Source organism: Rhagoletis pomonella, unplaced genomic scaffold (genome assembly GCF_013731165.1).
Source record: "Rhagoletis pomonella isolate Grant_MI unplaced genomic scaffold, Rhpom_1.0 Rhpom_scaffold_00009, whole genome shotgun sequence".
Taxonomy (NCBI): Eukaryota; Metazoa; Arthropoda; class Insecta; order Diptera; family Tephritidae; genus Rhagoletis; species Rhagoletis pomonella.
This window is the reverse complement of record NW_023458563.1, coordinates 9,791,299-9,808,722: the sequence shown is the minus strand read 5'-3', so window position 1 is coordinate 9,808,722 and position 17,424 is coordinate 9,791,299. Positions and strand designations below refer to the sequence as shown.

The window sequence follows — 17,424 nt, the reverse complement described above, 5'->3', positions numbered from 1 at the left end:
GTCATTTCAGCATGCTACTGTTGCTGCTTTCGTCACTCGCGCGCACTGGCGTTCGCTGTGATAACGAACCAATTTTTTATACCTTTCATGAGCATGAAATGGTATTATAACTTTGGTCCGATGTTTGTAAGTACCAGAATAAGACGAGATAGACCCATTAAAATGTATACTTATATGATCAGATCGTCGAGCTGAGTTGATTTATCCATGTCCGTCTGTCCGTCTGTCCGTCTGTCTGTCTGTTTGTATGCAATCTAGTCTCTCAGTTTTAGAGATATCCGGATCAAATTTGGTAGGTGGGTGTATTCTTATAATGTATTAATCATTTGTCGGAACCGGAAAATCGGACCACTTTAACATATAGCTCCCATACAACTGATTGTTCAGATGTGAGATTTTTCGTTATAAATTCTTCATTTATGCAGCTACGAACATGAAATTTTGCAGCACTTGCACCCATTATCAACAGAATGCTTACGGAGAAAATTACAAAGATCGGTTCACTACAACCTATAGCTTCCATACAACTGATTGTTCAGATATTAAAATTTTCGTTATAACTCCTCCATTTATATAGCTGGGAACACGAAATTCCGCACTGTTTTCAATAATTATCAACAGAAAACTTATAGTGAAAATTAAAAAGATCGGATAACTATAACCTATAGCTCCCATACAACTGATTGTTCAGATATGAGATTTTTCGTTATAATTCATCCATTTATGTAGCTAAGCACATGAAATTTTGCACTGTGGTCACTCATTATCAGCAGAAGACTTACAGTGAAAATAACGAAGATCGGGTCACTATAGCCTGCAGCCCCTATACAACTGATTGTTCAGATATGACGTCTTTTATCATAACTCCTCCATTTATGCAGCTAGGAACATGAAATTTCGCACCATTTTCACTCATTATTAACAGAATACTTACAGTGAAAATAACAAGGATCGGGTGACTACAACATATATATTCCATACATCTGATTGTTCAGATATGGGATTTTACTGTAAAACTCCTTTATTTGAACAGCTAAAACCGCTAAATTTCGTAAGATATTTTATAAATAATAATACAAAGTCTACTGAGAAAATCGTCAAAATCTATGCTGTATAAGCTTTATCTCCTATAGCACTGATTGTTCAGATACCAGTTTTTGCGATATATCTCCTTTATGTAGGAAACTAAATCCAATAAATTGTGTTACCGGTTTACATACCGATCACATAGCAGTGAAAATCACTTAGATTGGTGCCATATAAAGTATATCTTCCATTACTCTGATTGTTTAGATGCGATTTTTTATATAAGTATGTAACTCCTCTATCGATGTATGCAGATGTATTCAAAATCAGTAACCTGTCAAACTAAAATTTGCAGATGTTCATGAAAGGTATGAAGCCTTCGGCATAGCCGGAGACAGCGCTGCTCTTACTTGTTTATTGTACAAAACGATATTTTCATTTCCCAATACCAGGCGCTTATACAAATGAATTCATATAAGTAGCGAGTTTTCTATACGCATACACAAGTTTATTTTTAGAACCTTTTAACATTGTATAGGCTTACAAGTATGGAAAGCGCCATTTTGTTTGTTTACATTTGAAAACAGCTGAGATCACCTGATTTTCAATTCTTTCATTCTCCGCACAGAGTTACATTCAAGTTTCAGAAAAAACTTTAAAATGTAAATTGAGAAATATTTTAGAAAAATGTGTTTTTATTCATTTGAATTCATTAAATAAGAAATTAAAAATGCATGCCAAGTCTTGCATTTCCAATAATAACGATAAATGTGTATGTTCCAGGCAATAATTTAAAATAATTGTGAAATTTATCGGTTTGCGCTAAAATACAACAATGTGTGTAAAATTCGTTGTCATTGTTTCTGTTTTGAACATCATATTCGTGCCTGCCGGTGAAAAAATTGGGTAGATTTGCTTTTATTTTTAAGAAACCATATGATTTAATATATATTTCTTTACAGAGCGACATACGGACAAGTAAGATGATCATCGTTTGAACAAATGGTTTATTTTCTTGTACAAGCAGCCGTGGCCCGAGCAGCGCAAATCGTGGCAGAGAATTATAAGTAATAAGTGAAACAATAGTGCGATAAGAAACTGGAGCTCGGTGAAAACTATAATTTACGTCTCCACGCAGAACGTACGCATGTGTGGGTGCATTTGCGATTGTGGCCTAAGCAGCGGCCCGAAAAACCTTACCAAACCTTTTTTTATTTTACGCTTACATCAACGTTATGCCACAATCACGTGCCGCCGCAGCTGCAGCTACTGGCAGAGGCCCACAGGCACTCGTAAAAATGTGCTACTATTTACTGGACGCAACACAAGGTAGCAGTAAAGATATTGGACCTCATGCATTAAATGTGAGTTTAAGCTCCAACTCGATTTTCAGTACAAATTCTTGAGCTTGAGCTCACCCCTTTAGTGCAAAAATTGAGTCTGACCTTAGACTCATTTTTTATGCATGAGGCCTATTAAATCGCATAAATAGGTTGGAATGGTTGGAAGTGGACCAACAACTTGCTGCCTTCTCGTCAATTTGGTTACGTGTGTTGACTACCTCCGGAGGCATTATGGATTTTGAGGAGGCCAGACGGTAACATTTGGGAGGCAAAATGCTTGGATTCTTATTCTAAGCTGGGCACTGGGTATTCACATTTTGGTTAGTGTATTGAAGCTATTGCAGCTGGCAAGAGCAACATGTTTATATTATTTTTTACAAAAATAAAAAGATGAAAGCCACTTAAAGTAATGAGTAAATTTGCGTGGAAGAAAATGAAGAATAAAGAAATTTGTATGATGAATATCGGGGAAAATCGTTTGCATCAAAATTTCTATTCAAATTTTTATTTGAATTATGACATCAACAGGGATGCTTTGAAACGTATCTTTTGAAGAAAAAATTTTATAATTCTTGTGATTATTGATATTTTCTAGAATTAAAAAAGCTAGTTCATATTAAAAAATATATTTAGACTACAAGTATGTAATGTACTTTTATTACGAACTGAAACGATTTTAATGAGTATTCATAGCTTCATAGCAGTTACATCAAAATGCATATTTGACAAGAAAGAGTATAGATTTTATTAATTATTTAGTGATATTTCAGCCAAATCAGTGTAGTGCCAATGACATGTAAACAAACCGTCTGACGTTTTTACAGGAAATAGTGCTTTTTGCGTTCCTATGCACTTCTGCATCTGTTCTCCTTTTACTCTCATTTGAGAGCGTAAAATTGTAGTTTGACAGTTCCACAGGTTTTAGTCCGAAGTTCAAAGGAACAGACTAATTTCTGTACAAAAAGTAAACAAAGCCGAATTGCATGTTAAAGGAAAATGCCAGAGCAGTTAATTTTCTTAATAAATTTTTCGATAGTAAACGGGTTTTTTAATTGTGCTAAATTCTAAAAATATATGATATACAATGAAAATTAATAAGGAAAATTTAAAAAAAACGGGAATTTTTGTGGAAGTATAAGTGAATTTCAGTGCATTTAAAGCTTCTGCGTCGTTTACTTTTAAATCAGAATTATCAAAATCGACAAATTCAAATTAGCGGTACGTCTTACGGTGCCACCTTTGTTCGCTGCATCGTGCATATTATGCACATGACGTTTTTAAATTCATTTTACATACATACATGTGTACCAGTCCAAGATGAAAAAAGAAACCTAAATTAGTAATTTTTTTATGAATGTAGTTAAAAAAGTTCACAGAGGAAACGCATAAAAATTTAGATGTCAACAGAATAATACCTACAATAAACAAGTAATTTTTAGCAAAAAAAAACCGACTTCAACTCCCATATAAAAAAAAATATATATATATATATCTCATGATCCGCTGATCGGATCTTAACCAGATTAGTATGGGACTACCTCTGAGACACTATCTTTCCGCTGCAAAAAGAATTATCGAAATCGGTTGACGTGGTCCAAAGTTATGCGGTAACATTAAAAAAAAATTAAATTAAATAAAAAAATCCGATGAACTGATAACCTCCTCCTTTTTTGGAAGTCGGTTAAAAAGCATCACTGAAGTGTGAGAAGGCTTTAAATGCCGTTTTAAAAAGGTCAATACATTTATAAAATATTTTGACTTTTGCTGGGTGTAGCTCAGTCAAAGTGCTATTAAAGAAAATAAAATTCTGAAAAGTAATAAACAGGAAAAGAGTGCACACAAAGTTAATATTTTTGAAATCGAATTTTGTATAAAAATGTCACTGTACAGAGCTATATAAATCTATTTTATTTTTTTTTAAATAAGGCCACTAGCATATACGTTTTTTATAAACGAATCTTGTAGCGTCACGCTATATAAATACATATGCACATATATATGTTTTGGCTGGCGAAATGTGTACTTATGTGAACTAAGTAAAAAGGCGTATGAGTAAATTTAACCACATTAAAAAGTTCTTAAATATTCAATGGCGCAACACAGCAACTCTTTTTGTTGCACGAAACCCTTGAACACGTGCCTGTCATCTATTTCTTCTGTTTCGACATTTCGCTATTTTGCATTTCTTTCATTTTGACGCCATTCGCATTGTCAGATTTTTGAAATTCGTTTTGGTCCGACATTCTGCTATTTCATAATTCTTTCATTCTCATGCCATCCATCTTCCATTTCTCACCTTCCATTGCCGTTCGCATCATCGAACGTGCCTGTCAAACACTGCCGCCATCATGCTTTTCAGTTTGGCAGGCACGTCCGCTGTTTGGCAGGCACGTCCGCTGTTAGAAAGAGAATAGACAAAAAGGGGCATAGGATTCCATACTTGTAAGTATATACGATGCTTTTAATTCGTTTGTAGAAACCTTTGAAACTCACAAAGCCGAATTTTTGAAATCTTAAAATGTATATGTACAAACAATTTTGTGCCTCGTACTGGGAAATGAAAATATCGTTTTGGATCAAATAAAAACTAAAGACACTACATTATCCACGTGCGCTTTATACAGAATATAAGCACTGGCTGGAGGAATATAAGACGCGCAGATAAAGATATCAGAGCTGACATGTACCAAAACGCAAAGTTTATCCAGAAGGGAATCCTTATTATCTAATAGCACAAGCGATGAGCAGTACCGCCGTTGAGCGGCGATTAGGACCCCTCCACCTCTAGCGAGCCCAGTGTTCGTTGTCTTTCGATCTTTGCGGTAAACATTATACGGATTGAAGCCAAACAATTCATTCTCACAGAAGTCCTCGTTCAATCAAGTCTCGATCAGTACGAAAGTGTCATAATCCATATGAGCGTTCATATTATAGATTTGGTCCTTAGACCAGACACATTTTGAGAATATATCTTCAGACGTTTTGAGTGAGTTTTATTCCCGGCAGTTATGTAGCTTGCGGTGGTACTAGAGGTGAAAGATATTTGCGTACCTGTGACTTTGTCACGGTTACTCAAAATTCACGGGTAACTGCTGTGACAACTTCCAAAAAGTCACCGTGACAGACTGAGGGAAAGGAACAATCGCAGAGATGTTTTTGTAGTTGGATTTCTATGAACTGTGACTGTGATAAAGTGGCAGTCGCAATTACTACCGAGAAACTGCGACCAGTGATATTTATCTTAAAGAAATTTCCTTATAGTGACAGGTTATTTAAGACCAATTTCTGATTAATGTTGTTTGATATTAGAATTTAATACCGTTAAAAGTGAATGTGAATGTTCAAAAAATCGGCGAAAATAGTCAGCGATGCCAAATAAGTGAATAGTGAAGTCAACTAGACTCGGTAAAATATTTCTGTTTTGCAACTTTTTTGTAACTGTTTTCGTCACAGTCAGGGATGAAAATCACTGTGACTGCAAAATCACAGTCACAAATAACGTTATTCCTCAAAAGTTACGAGATCGCGCTTCTCTAGGTGGTACGACATCTTAAAAAAAAACTGAATGGACGAATTCTTACATTCGTAGGCCATATATTCGCATTTAACAGCATATCATAATAACACTTAAAAACACCCAAATTAAAATTAATCTTTTTGAATTCCTTTAAGTGAGCATCCTTTTTGATCAGCATGTACAGCATGTACATAGCATAATTCAGTTGGGTTGTTTACACTTGCCTGTTTATCACGTTATCTGGTTAAAAATTATTATTCTGCAGTCTATGTTATTGTTGTAAACTTAATAAAAAAATATAACCACATAACCAGATAATCTGATAACCAGGCAAGTGTGAACAACCCAATTACTATATCATCTACGGTCACGGTGTTCGCGAATGAGGAAATGGGCAGCCACTTTTCAGTACATTTTTATTCAAAGCAAAATTATGAATGTAAGTAACAGATAATACTTGAAAAGGCCATAGAACTTATTTTTAACAATATTTTGGTATATAAACAAAATATGGTTCATAAAAAATAAAAGTGTTATTCATTTAAACATGAGTGTACACAGAAGCCAGTAAATTATATTATATTTACATATGACATTTTCCAAGAATTCTATGCATATCATTTTAGTATTACTTTTAATTTGTAGTTCACTTTAAAAAAATTTAATTAGAAGCCGGTTTCTCTCTTTGTGCAAGGAAGCAAGCTTTATAATTAAGATCCTCTCAGTTGCTTCGTTTAAGTATGGTATTGAAAAAAATGAATGTGTAACACCGTACACATTATAGAAGTGAAACTTCTTAAAAAAAGTCTGAGTACCAGGTAGTTACTCACGAAATTGGATGTGTAAACATATGTTTACGGTTCGGCAAACCATTAGGCGATTGAGTTACATACATAGGTTTGGTTAGAAATCAAACAATAATTTCATTTCATCTTATTAATTTTCTGATATACATATAATTTATTTATTCTTTTCCGGTAACACCACCTTATATGAATTCGCGCTTCTAGCATCCATAGGACCGGGTTGTAATGGAAGTAATTGTATGTTTAACAAATAAATGAAAATGTTTATAATGCAATCAATAGATCCTTACGAATTCGCCATTACGAAGGCATTAAGTAACGTACGCACTTTTGTTTGCAAAATGCATTTATTTAAGTTGAAAGAAGACAGATTCCTTTGTTCGGCATTTATTCTTACTCGCTTTCTATCTTCCACGCCGAATTCATATATTATTATCACGAATTCATATATTCATGTGTTAGCATGAGTATAAAAACATAAAATTACCTTATAAATTAAAGCATAAGTATCACATGTATGCGTAGTCCAATTCACGAAATCATTTCATCGATCTGAGTAAAAACTAAGTGCATAAACTCTATTTCGCGTTAATTGTAATCATGAAATGGTGTTCATTCATTCAGTTTCTACTCAAACGCATGAAATGATTTCATGAATTGGCCTACGCATAATGGTAGTAAATGACAGAATGAATTACAACAAACACATCCTTTTGACATAATGCAAGCCGAAAACGTTGGTTCAAATCAATCCGCATTGAAGTTGGACGTTTTGCCCACAAACATTTCAATTTTGCGAGCAGTGTCATTGTAAAATCTCATTTTTACCATTTCATAGTTTCGGCTTACATTTATAAAATTCAACGAAAGCACGTACCTTTTTCGGCTGAGTTATCCATTTTCGGTTATTTAGTGTGCAAAATAAACGCAAATTAAATGAGTTTGTACAACATGGCCATTAATGTAGCGATAAGTTGTACAAGTTGCCAGAAAATCCGATTTTTTGATCTTTCATACAACCAAGACATAAATTCATTCGACAGGCCCACAAACGGTGCAATCTAGAGCAAAACAACACCAAGTTGAACCAACGGTCTTTCTTGATATATATGTATACATACATACGTGCGTTCAAACATACATATATACATATGTAGGTACTCGTACCCGTCATGCGCCGCTTTATTTCTTTTTTCCCCTTCTCTATACTACCTATATCTTCCTTCTCACTCGTGTAACGTTTTCAGTTTTAAAAATTTCACTCCATTTTTGCGATACCGCCGCCTAAGAAGTTTCACTTCAAAAAACCAAATTAAATATTATTTCAAACTACGGAAAAGTACCACTATTTAAGGACTCCATTTATATATTTCATCATGCCTCCAATTAAATTTTTCAACTACGCAAAAACTTTGAAAGACTAAGAATTCGCTAAAAATAGTATCTAACTCTATGTCTCGTTTGCAAAACTCTTTCAATGTCAGTAAATTGTGAGAAAAGAATTGTAAGTTATAGGCAAATTGATTGTTCTTAAACTGAAAGTTATTTTCGAGATAACTAAGAACACACGAAAAACAAAGTCAGCCTGCATTTTGAATAATTTAAGCTTTATCATATTATCGCAACTGGTACGTAACGACCTGACGATAGCCCGTAAAACGATTGATCTTTTTGTTGTATTAATTTCTTAGCCATATCAAACATTAGTTGCATTTGTTTACTCATTTCCAGTAAAATCCAGTAAAAGTTTTTACGAATTTTCATGTTTTGGCGTTTTTGTACGCAAAAACTTGCAAGGTAGGGGAAATTGAGAGAGCGTAAAATGACAGTTGAAGTTGCAAGTTTTTACTGGATTTTACTGGATAAATTTTTACTTGTAAGAATTTGCCAGTACGAAAAACAGCTGATCGCATGTTGCTGGATGAAATTTAAACTAATAAGGAAACTGTTTGTGGGTTTTTATTGTTGAATTTCACAAAATAAACCTATTTAAATACAAAATACATTGTATTATTAGGAATTTGCCGCGAATAAACAACCAATTTATCAGCTGTTTATGAAACTTGCAAATTATTACTGGAAAAGCGTTCGCGTACAATTTTGCAAATTTTTTGTATGAGAGCGAATTCTTAGAAATAAAGTTACTGGAGAGTTGCTGGCAAGTTACTGGATAATTTGTAAAAAAACACAACTATTATCTGAAACATGTCAACTATAATTAAATTATTTTCTTCTTACTTTTTACAGTACAGTTTAAGGAAGCTCCAACGTTATGTAAAAACCTTAAGAAAATCCTAAAGTATTTTGTTTGAATTGAAAATTCAGAACAATTTCTGAAAAGTCAGGGCATTTTTGGAAATTCATGACTACGCATGAATTGTTCACACTATTTCACTCATACATAGTGTGACCAACCGTACTTCTTTCGGAAGTACAGTACTTCTTTCTGAGCCGTTGTACTTCGTACTTCGAAGTACAGTCAAATGTACTTCTTTGCAATGTTTTGTACTACCCAAGGCACATTGAATAGGTAGTATCAGTAGGGCAGCTGATTTGATTTTTGTCAAATTATTCGGTCTCTAAAATGTCAAATATTTTTAATTTCTTCCCACAAAAAATATAAATTGTCAAAATCTTTTTGCATGTGAAACCTTTTCCCATACAAAATAAGCGATTGAAAAGCAACGTTTGGAACGTTCGCCTAATTCCCCAGCACAAACGCTGATTACTGGGTCCTGCACATGATGGATCAATACTTCGAGAAGCAAACAAAATTTACTAAGAAAGAAAGTCGCACCAATTTTTTTCCCAAATTTAATATAATTTTACTCAAATTAAGAACAGTTTTTGACACTCTAGATAAGACAAGCAACAACAAAATACCCCTTGGTACTAACTTTTAAGTTGAAGTTTCTTTAACTGTTTCGCAAAATTTCACAAGGTTAGTCATCTCTTTTAAGAAAGGTACTCATAGATCAACACATAAATTATGACTTTCAATCATTTCACTTCTCTATGTAGCTGACAAATTTCATTACAAATGGCTACTCAATCAAGAAAAATCAAAAGGTGTTAGAGAGTTTAAAAATTCTGTGGCGAAACTTACTTGCTCTTGTGGATATTCCGAAACGACAGTATCGATGCCACAGTAAGCATTTTCTTATCCGGGCAACATATTAACCATTTATTTATTAACTATCGTACAGTGCTTACTTTTTGGACACGAAATTGCTGAATCCTTCAATGGGTTTTGATTAAACTTACACCTCGCAAAATAGACTATTATTGTACTTATCTTAATTATTGAGTCTGGGGAGAGTTTTCGACCTTCTCTAACTCGCAAAAGAAATTTGAAATAATCTCACATATACAGCGTGGCGACGAATAACTGTTATCCAGGTTTTTTTTGAGAAATAAAAGGGTCCTTTATAAATTTTGCGAAGAAAGTATTTTATTGTTCATTTTCCACAGATTTTACTTTAGCTTTAATAATTAGTTTTTAAATTTTAATCCTTATTTACATCTGCCAGCAGAGTAAACTTTGAGAGAAAAGTTCATTTGGCACGCAGGTCTTCGTCAGTTAATTTATTCCATATCTTCTGTAACCATAGGCTAATTTTCTCCATTTTGAGTCCCTTATACTCCCCCTTTTGTCCAACATAAGGCCTCATTCTCAAAAATCGAATAGACCCTGAACTGCTGACTGGGACGGCCATTCATTCGATCAACCCTATACAGTTTTCTTTTTTTTTGTCTTTTTTTATACAAAGCCTTTGAAAAAAATACACCTGGAAAAGGCTTGCGTGCCAAATGAGCTTTCCTCTCAAAATTTACACTCCTGGAAAATGTATATACGGATTAAAATTTAAAAACTAATTAATACAACTAAAGTAAAATCTGTGGAAAATTAACAATAAAATACTTTTTTCGCAAAATCTATAAAGGATGCTTTTATTTTTCAAAAAAACCTGGGTAACAGTTATTCGTCGCCCGCTGTATTTAAAACAGTTCGTCGGTAGTGATTTTTTTAAGTTTTCTAGCATTTAAAATTATATACATATATAAAATTTAAAATAAATTAATTGAATTGTTCACAAATATTGTTCCCAGCATACCAGCGGAGTATTTTCTATTAAATACATCTGAACAGTTCTAAAGTTAGAAAAAAGTAATTTCTTATGCATTATTGTTTACCTCTAAATGCATTTGAAACTGCCACAACGTCAACAGCTTTTAATGCGGTGTCCCTTTTCAGGAATATTCGGAAACGACGATCAGTTTCTTCTTGATTGAATATTTCTTTTTCAATTCACAGACTAGATAAAAAAATTAAGAAAAAAACACTTTGGCTCCCTTCTCACTCCATATTCGAAGCGCTCCGAAAACAACCATTCAAGGTTTTGCTGTGGGCGCTCCGCAGTTGCTGCCTATTGAAAAAAACGTAGAAATGCTTTGTTCAAAGTAAAACTTTAAAAATTTTGCCAAGCAAATATTTCAAAAGTGGTCTAACGATTTTTAAATCTGGAATGTTCGTATTTCAGATTGAGCACTTTAATTTGATAGATGGCTTGTCTCTGTACGGTTAGTAAATCGCTGGGAATGAGCGCCTTGTCTTAGAATAATAAATAGTATAGATTTTTAATTAATAAAATTGATTTGTTGAATTGGTACACTGTTACCGTTTTTCATATAGCCCGATCACTTTAGACCGAAATCGACGTAAGAATAAAAAAAGTTCTAGGAAGAAATTTTTTGACGCAGTTAGGTGTCTCCCGTTTAGGTGAACATAAAATGAAAATTTTTCCTCCAATTGCGATATGGGAAGTGTCCGCCATCATGGATTTTATGTTTTTTTTACGATTCGCGGGCGAATTTTGCATTTCTTGCGAAAAAAGGTAAACAAATTTGTAGAGAATTCGATTCCCTACAATTTTCATGTGCCTATCATTTTTTTAAACAATTATTTATTGCTAATTATATGAAAAAATTCCCAAAATTTGGTAAGTGGCGCGGTTTCTTCGAATTTTGTTCCACTTTTCTGGACTTTTCAAAATTTTGTATTGATATAACAAAGTTTGAGAATTTTAACTTTTTTGAAAATTTTGAAAATATCAACGTCCAAAAATTTTTTTAATCTTCAAGAATTACGAAAAAATTTTTAAATTTTCAAAAAGGACGAAATATGAAAATGTTTTCAACAATCGAAAACTTTTAATTTCGTTTGATCAATTCTGTATATTCGACACTTTTACTTAGAAAAAATTTGTTAGAATTCCTACAAATCTCAAAATTTTTGAAAAATACAAAATTTCTAGAAATCTTGTATTCATCATTATATTGAATTATTGGGTAGCGCTTTGAGCGCCCCCTAAATATTTTTTGATTTCAAAATAAAAAAATAGGGGTATATTTTTTTCGATATAGAACAATCCTAGGGGGTGCCGGCATTAAAAATCCGACCTTATTTTTTTACATACATTTTTGGACCATTGGGGCTTACTAAAATTTTTCAAATTCACAAAGTTTTGAAAGTTTAGAAAGTTTTGGAATTCCACTCAAGTTATTAAAAAGGGGAAACTTCGAGAAATTAAAAACTAACAAAACTCTAAAAGTTTTCAACTGCGGTGATTTTTAAATTTAGGTACACGATATATGTTGAAAATTTCTTCCAGGAATTTTTTCGTTGAAAAAATCTAATGCAAAATTCGCGCAAATCGTTAAAAATACAAAATCCAAGATGGAGGACATTTCCTATATCGAAATTGGGGAAAAAATGTTCATTTTGTGTTCACCTAAACAGGAGGCACCTAACTGCGTCAAAAAAATTTCTTCCTGGAATTTTTTCGTTGAAAAAATCTAAAGTGATTGGGCTAATACTATTTTTGGTTTTCAGAGTCTATACTTCTTTCAGCTATGAATAGTTGGTCACATTACTCATACAGCATGCATACTTCATGAATGCATACAACCGATTTCTACTGGGGAGCGTCGTAGCGTCAGCGTAACATGAGTGTGCGAAGCAGATGCAAGAGAATTGGCTGCATTCGTCATAACCAGCGTTGCCATTTTAGCCGTTTTCCGGCTAGATTTAGCCGGTTGCGACAACAAACAGCCGGAAAAAATTCGATTTAGCCGGCAGCCGATTTGTTAGCCGTTTTGCAAAAAAAAATTAGCCGTTTTTAGCCGATTTTGCTCTTCGCCTTATTTTATTAAAATTCAAATATACAAGTTTTTATTTTTACAAATTTAGTGCTCCAGAATCTATTAGAAATGGCTAGTCTTATCTCTGAGAAAATTTTCATGTCGGACTGTGTTATGTAAAATTGAAAAACAATCAGATAGTGAGCCGATTTCAATGTTTTTTGTTTTAAGCGAGTGACCCAAATACACATAAACTGGGAGGCGTCATTTTAGCAGATTAAAAAGTTACAAGTTTTGCTGAAATTTTCCACAATTTTAATAATTTTTACACCAAGTGTGAAATCTGTTTGTAGTATATGTTGTTTGTTAAGTAATGTGCTACATATTCATAAAAAATAATAAATATTAAATAAACTAACGAAAAATAGGCAAAACTTGCTTAAATTTAGCGTCCCAGTATATATTTGGGAGAACGTAGCGGGAATTTTCTGCATAAAATTTTTGTTATGAATGTCTTAAATTTAAGTGTGAAGTTTTATTCGCTACACTTAGAAAATAAAAGAGCACGAATTTTGATGTGGAGCAAAACTCTCTGGGAAGACAATACATGGTGCAAACATACCTTTTTAATTTTATAAAATAAAACTGCAGTAGTTTTCATCTTATGTGGATAATTCGTGTGACAAATACATAGTTTCGTGCTTATATTTTTGTATATATATTTTTAGCAGCACCACATCTTTATCAAAATCCGAGCATCCAATAATTGGTACTGTTACAAGTTGCAGGCACCATTTTAACTCGACCTCTTTCCTGTTTCACAGAAAATGGTACATCTTTCAGAGGTTTAAAGATATTTTGCGTCAGCAATTTGTTATCAACCTACGTACCCTACCTCGGAAAAGCAAAAAACTTTATATTCGAACGTTTGCTCAGGTGTACCGAATTCTGGCAGTTTGGAAACGCGCAACACTTAATATTTTCATCCAACTTCACTGACTTCAAATTCTCAAATTTTTCTACTTTTTTAAGAAACAAAAATTTTCTGCTAGTGAATCTGGTGGCATGATTTTAGTTAAATGTCATAAACTTGTTAAAAGTCAAGTGGTCGGCAACAACAATGAATGTCAATGCCTTCTGCTTTCACAGCTTTACGTGTTCATTTCTCAAAATATTGCCCTCCGACTAAGCAAAAGTGCCATACTTTCAGCTAATATAGCTATTTTGCGGGACAAAAAGCAACCTACTGAAAATGATCCAATATTTATAAGAAGGCAAAATTGTTTAATAGAAAAGAAAACGCGATAACTTTGTAATTTATCTCTGTTTTTATATTTAAGTAATACAAACATGACTTCTGATGTAAAGCTTAGCTACGTATAACGACAGTTTCCTTTGTTAAACAAAAATAAAGTGGTGTACAGCTTACCTACGTATAAATAATCTTTATTAACCAAAAAAAAAATTCAATGGATTGACTAGTCTTTCTAATTGTAGTTTATGTATTTAAAAAAAAATTAATTCTGGTTGAAACATTTTAGCCGTTTTTAGCCGTTTTTTTTGTCCAATCTAGCCGGTCGCCCTGAAAAGTTCTGGCAACACTGGTCATAATACCAACATCAGCAGACGAATAATAAGGCGAAGAGCGCAGTAATGAACAGGGCTACCAACTTGGCTCAAACCGTGCCATTTCTGGCCCTATTTTACATCAAATGGCACTTAATTTTTCAATTTGGCACAAAGTGCCAAAATGGCACTTTTGAAAAATAGCAGAGATGCTCAACAAACTATATGAATCTATTTCGTTTTGATGATGCGCAAACATAAAGCTCGGAACACTTTGACGACTGCAACTTCACGACGTAACGACAGCGACATCATTTTGTCGACAAATGTCGCCTTGAAGCCAGCTTCTTAAACATTTTGAAGACCTCAGCGACATAGCAAACAGCTGATTTTAAAGTTTGACATTTTGGTATATTTATTTCACAAATTGTGTATTTTTATTTACGTAAATAAGAAAAACATGAACAATCAGGAATATGTGATTAATTTTGCGACAATTTAATTTGGCAGCACTCATCTACTCATTGTCGCCGGCAAAATTAAAAATAGATTTAATTTGGCGACGTCGACAATTGCAGTCCTGCAGCCAAGATGTCGTGCTGTCGTCAAAATAATTGTGTCCGTAAGAACGTGTGTATTTAAAATTTGACAGATGCTGCTTGTCGCTTGCTGTCGTCAAAGTGTTCCGAGCTTCTTCTTCTTCTTATTTGGCGCTGTAACCGCCTAAGCGATTTTGGCCGAGTCCAAAACAGCACGCCAGTCATTTATCTTCTGTGCTAACTGACGCCAATTGAAAATGCCAAGTGAAGCCAAGTCCTTCTCCACCTGGTCTTTCCAACGCAGAGGAGGCCTTTCTCTTCCTCTGTTACCAGCATCGCGGCCTGCGTTGAATATTTTCAGAGCAGGAGCGTTTCTGCCCATCCGAACGACATGGCCAAGCCAGCGGAGCCGCTGAATTTTAATTCGCTGCACTATGTCTATATCGTTGTAAAGCTCATACAGCTCATCGTTAAATCGTCTGCGATATTCGCCATCACCAACGCGTAAAGGTCCGTAAATCTTTCGCAGAATCTTTCTCTCGAAAACTCCAAGAGCCGCCTCATCAGATGCTTTCATTGTCCATGCTTCGGCGCCATACACCAGCACAGGCATGATGAGTTTCTTATAGAGTGTGATCTTTGTACGACGAGAGAGGACTTTACTTCTCAATTGCCTACTCAGCCCAAAGTAGCACTTGTTGGCAAGAGTGATTCTCCGTTGGATTTCAAGGCTGACATTATTATTGGTGTTAATGCTGGTTCCCAAATAAACGAAGTCGTCTACTTTTTCAAACTTGTAACTGTCAACAGTGACGTGGGTGCCAAGACGCGTATGCTCTGACTGTTTGTGTGCTGACAGGAGATACTTCGTTTTGTCCTCGTTCACCACCAGACCCATTCGCTTTGCTTCTCTATCCAATCCCGAGAAGGCAGAACAGACGTAGCCCTTGTTTTTACCGATAATATCGATGTCGTCGGCATACGCCAGCAATTGTACGCTCTTATAAAGTATTGCGCCTGAGCGGATCAGTTCTGCGGCTCTTATTATCTTCTCCAACATAAGATTAAAGAAATCACACGGAAGGGAGTCCCCTTGTCTGAAACCTCGTTTGGTATCAAACGGCTCGGAGAGGTCCTTCCCTATTCTGACGGAGCTGGTAGTATTGCTCAACGTCATTTTACACAGCCGTATTAGTTTCGCGGGCATACCAAATTCAGACATCGCGGCATAAAGGCAACTTCTCTTCGTGCTGTCGAAAGCGGCTTTGAAATCGACAAATAGATGGTGTGTGTCGATCCTATTCTCGCGGGTTTTTTTCCAAGATTTGGCGTATTGTGAATAACTGATCTATGGTGGATTTTCCAGGCCTAAAGCCACACTGATAAGGTCCAATCAGCTCGTTGATGGTGGGCTTCAGTCTTTCGCACAATACGCTCGATAAGACCTTGTAACCTATGCTTAGAAGGCTAATTCCGCGGTAGTTGGCGCGTATGGCGGGGTCGCCTTTCTTGTGGATTGGGCAGAGCACACTTAAATTCCAGTCGTCGGGCATGCGTTCATCTGACCATATTCTGCATACGAGCTGATGCCTGCACCTCATCAGCTCCTCGCCGCTGTACTTGAATAGCTCGGCTGGCAGGCCGTCAGCTCCAGCAGCTTTGTTGTTTTTCAGCCGCGTAATCGCTATTCGTACCTCGTCATAGTCAGGCGGTGGGACAGCTACTCCATCATCATCGACTGGGGACTCGGGTTCGTCTTCCTCACTACTTTCAGCGCTGCTACCATTCAGTAGGTTATAAAAGTGTTCCCTCCACAATTTAAGTATATTCTGGACATCGGTCACTAGGTCGCCATTGTTGTTCTTACAGGAGTTCGCCCCGGTCTTGAAACCTTCCGTAAGTCGCCTAACCCTCTGGTAGAATTTTCGGGCGTTCTTCCTGTCGGCCAGCATCTCAAGCTCTTCGCACTCACGTATTTCGGCCTCTCTCTTCTTATTGCGGCAAATACGTCTCGCTTCCTTCTTCAGTTCCCTATAACGGTCCCACATGGCTCGCGTTGCGCCCGATCGCAGCGTGGCCCTGTAGGCGGCATCTTTTTTCTCTGCAGCTTCTTGACATTCCTCATCGTACCAGTTGTTCTTTCGGGCTCGCTGAAATCCAACTACTTCTTCGGCGGCGGTACTTAATGATCGGGAAATGTGGTTCCACTGCTCGCGTACGTCGGATTGTTGAAGAGTGCTCTCAGAGAGCAGGTGTGTGAGTCGAGTGGCGAATAAATTGGCCGTCTGTTGTGATTGCAGCTTTTCGACGTTAAGCTTTCCTTGCATTGTTGGGCGCACATTTTTTGCTGCACAGAGGCGGGTGCGTATCTTGGCTATAACAAGATAGTGGTCCGAGTCGATGTTTGGCCCTCGGAGTGTACGTACGTCCAAAACACTTGAAGCATGCCTTCCGTCTATCACAACATGATCGATTTGGTTTCTCGT

General features: G+C 35.5%; 1 protein-coding gene across 1 annotated transcript in view; it reads left to right on the top strand.

Moving 5' to 3' along the window:
- LOC118745872 (piggyBac transposable element-derived protein 3-like) overlaps window positions 1-5,923 on the top strand; it is a 14,101-nt gene extending 8,178 nt beyond the window's left edge. The window contains exons 3-4 of the mRNA XM_036479540.1: window positions 5,679-5,748; window positions 5,823-5,923. Of these exons, the coding sequence (XP_036335433.1) occupies window positions 5,679-5,748; window positions 5,823-5,923 (171 nt within the window). The remainder of the gene's footprint in view (window positions 1-5,678; window positions 5,749-5,822) is intronic.
- The last annotated feature ends 11,501 nt before the right edge of the window (window positions 5,924-17,424 follow it).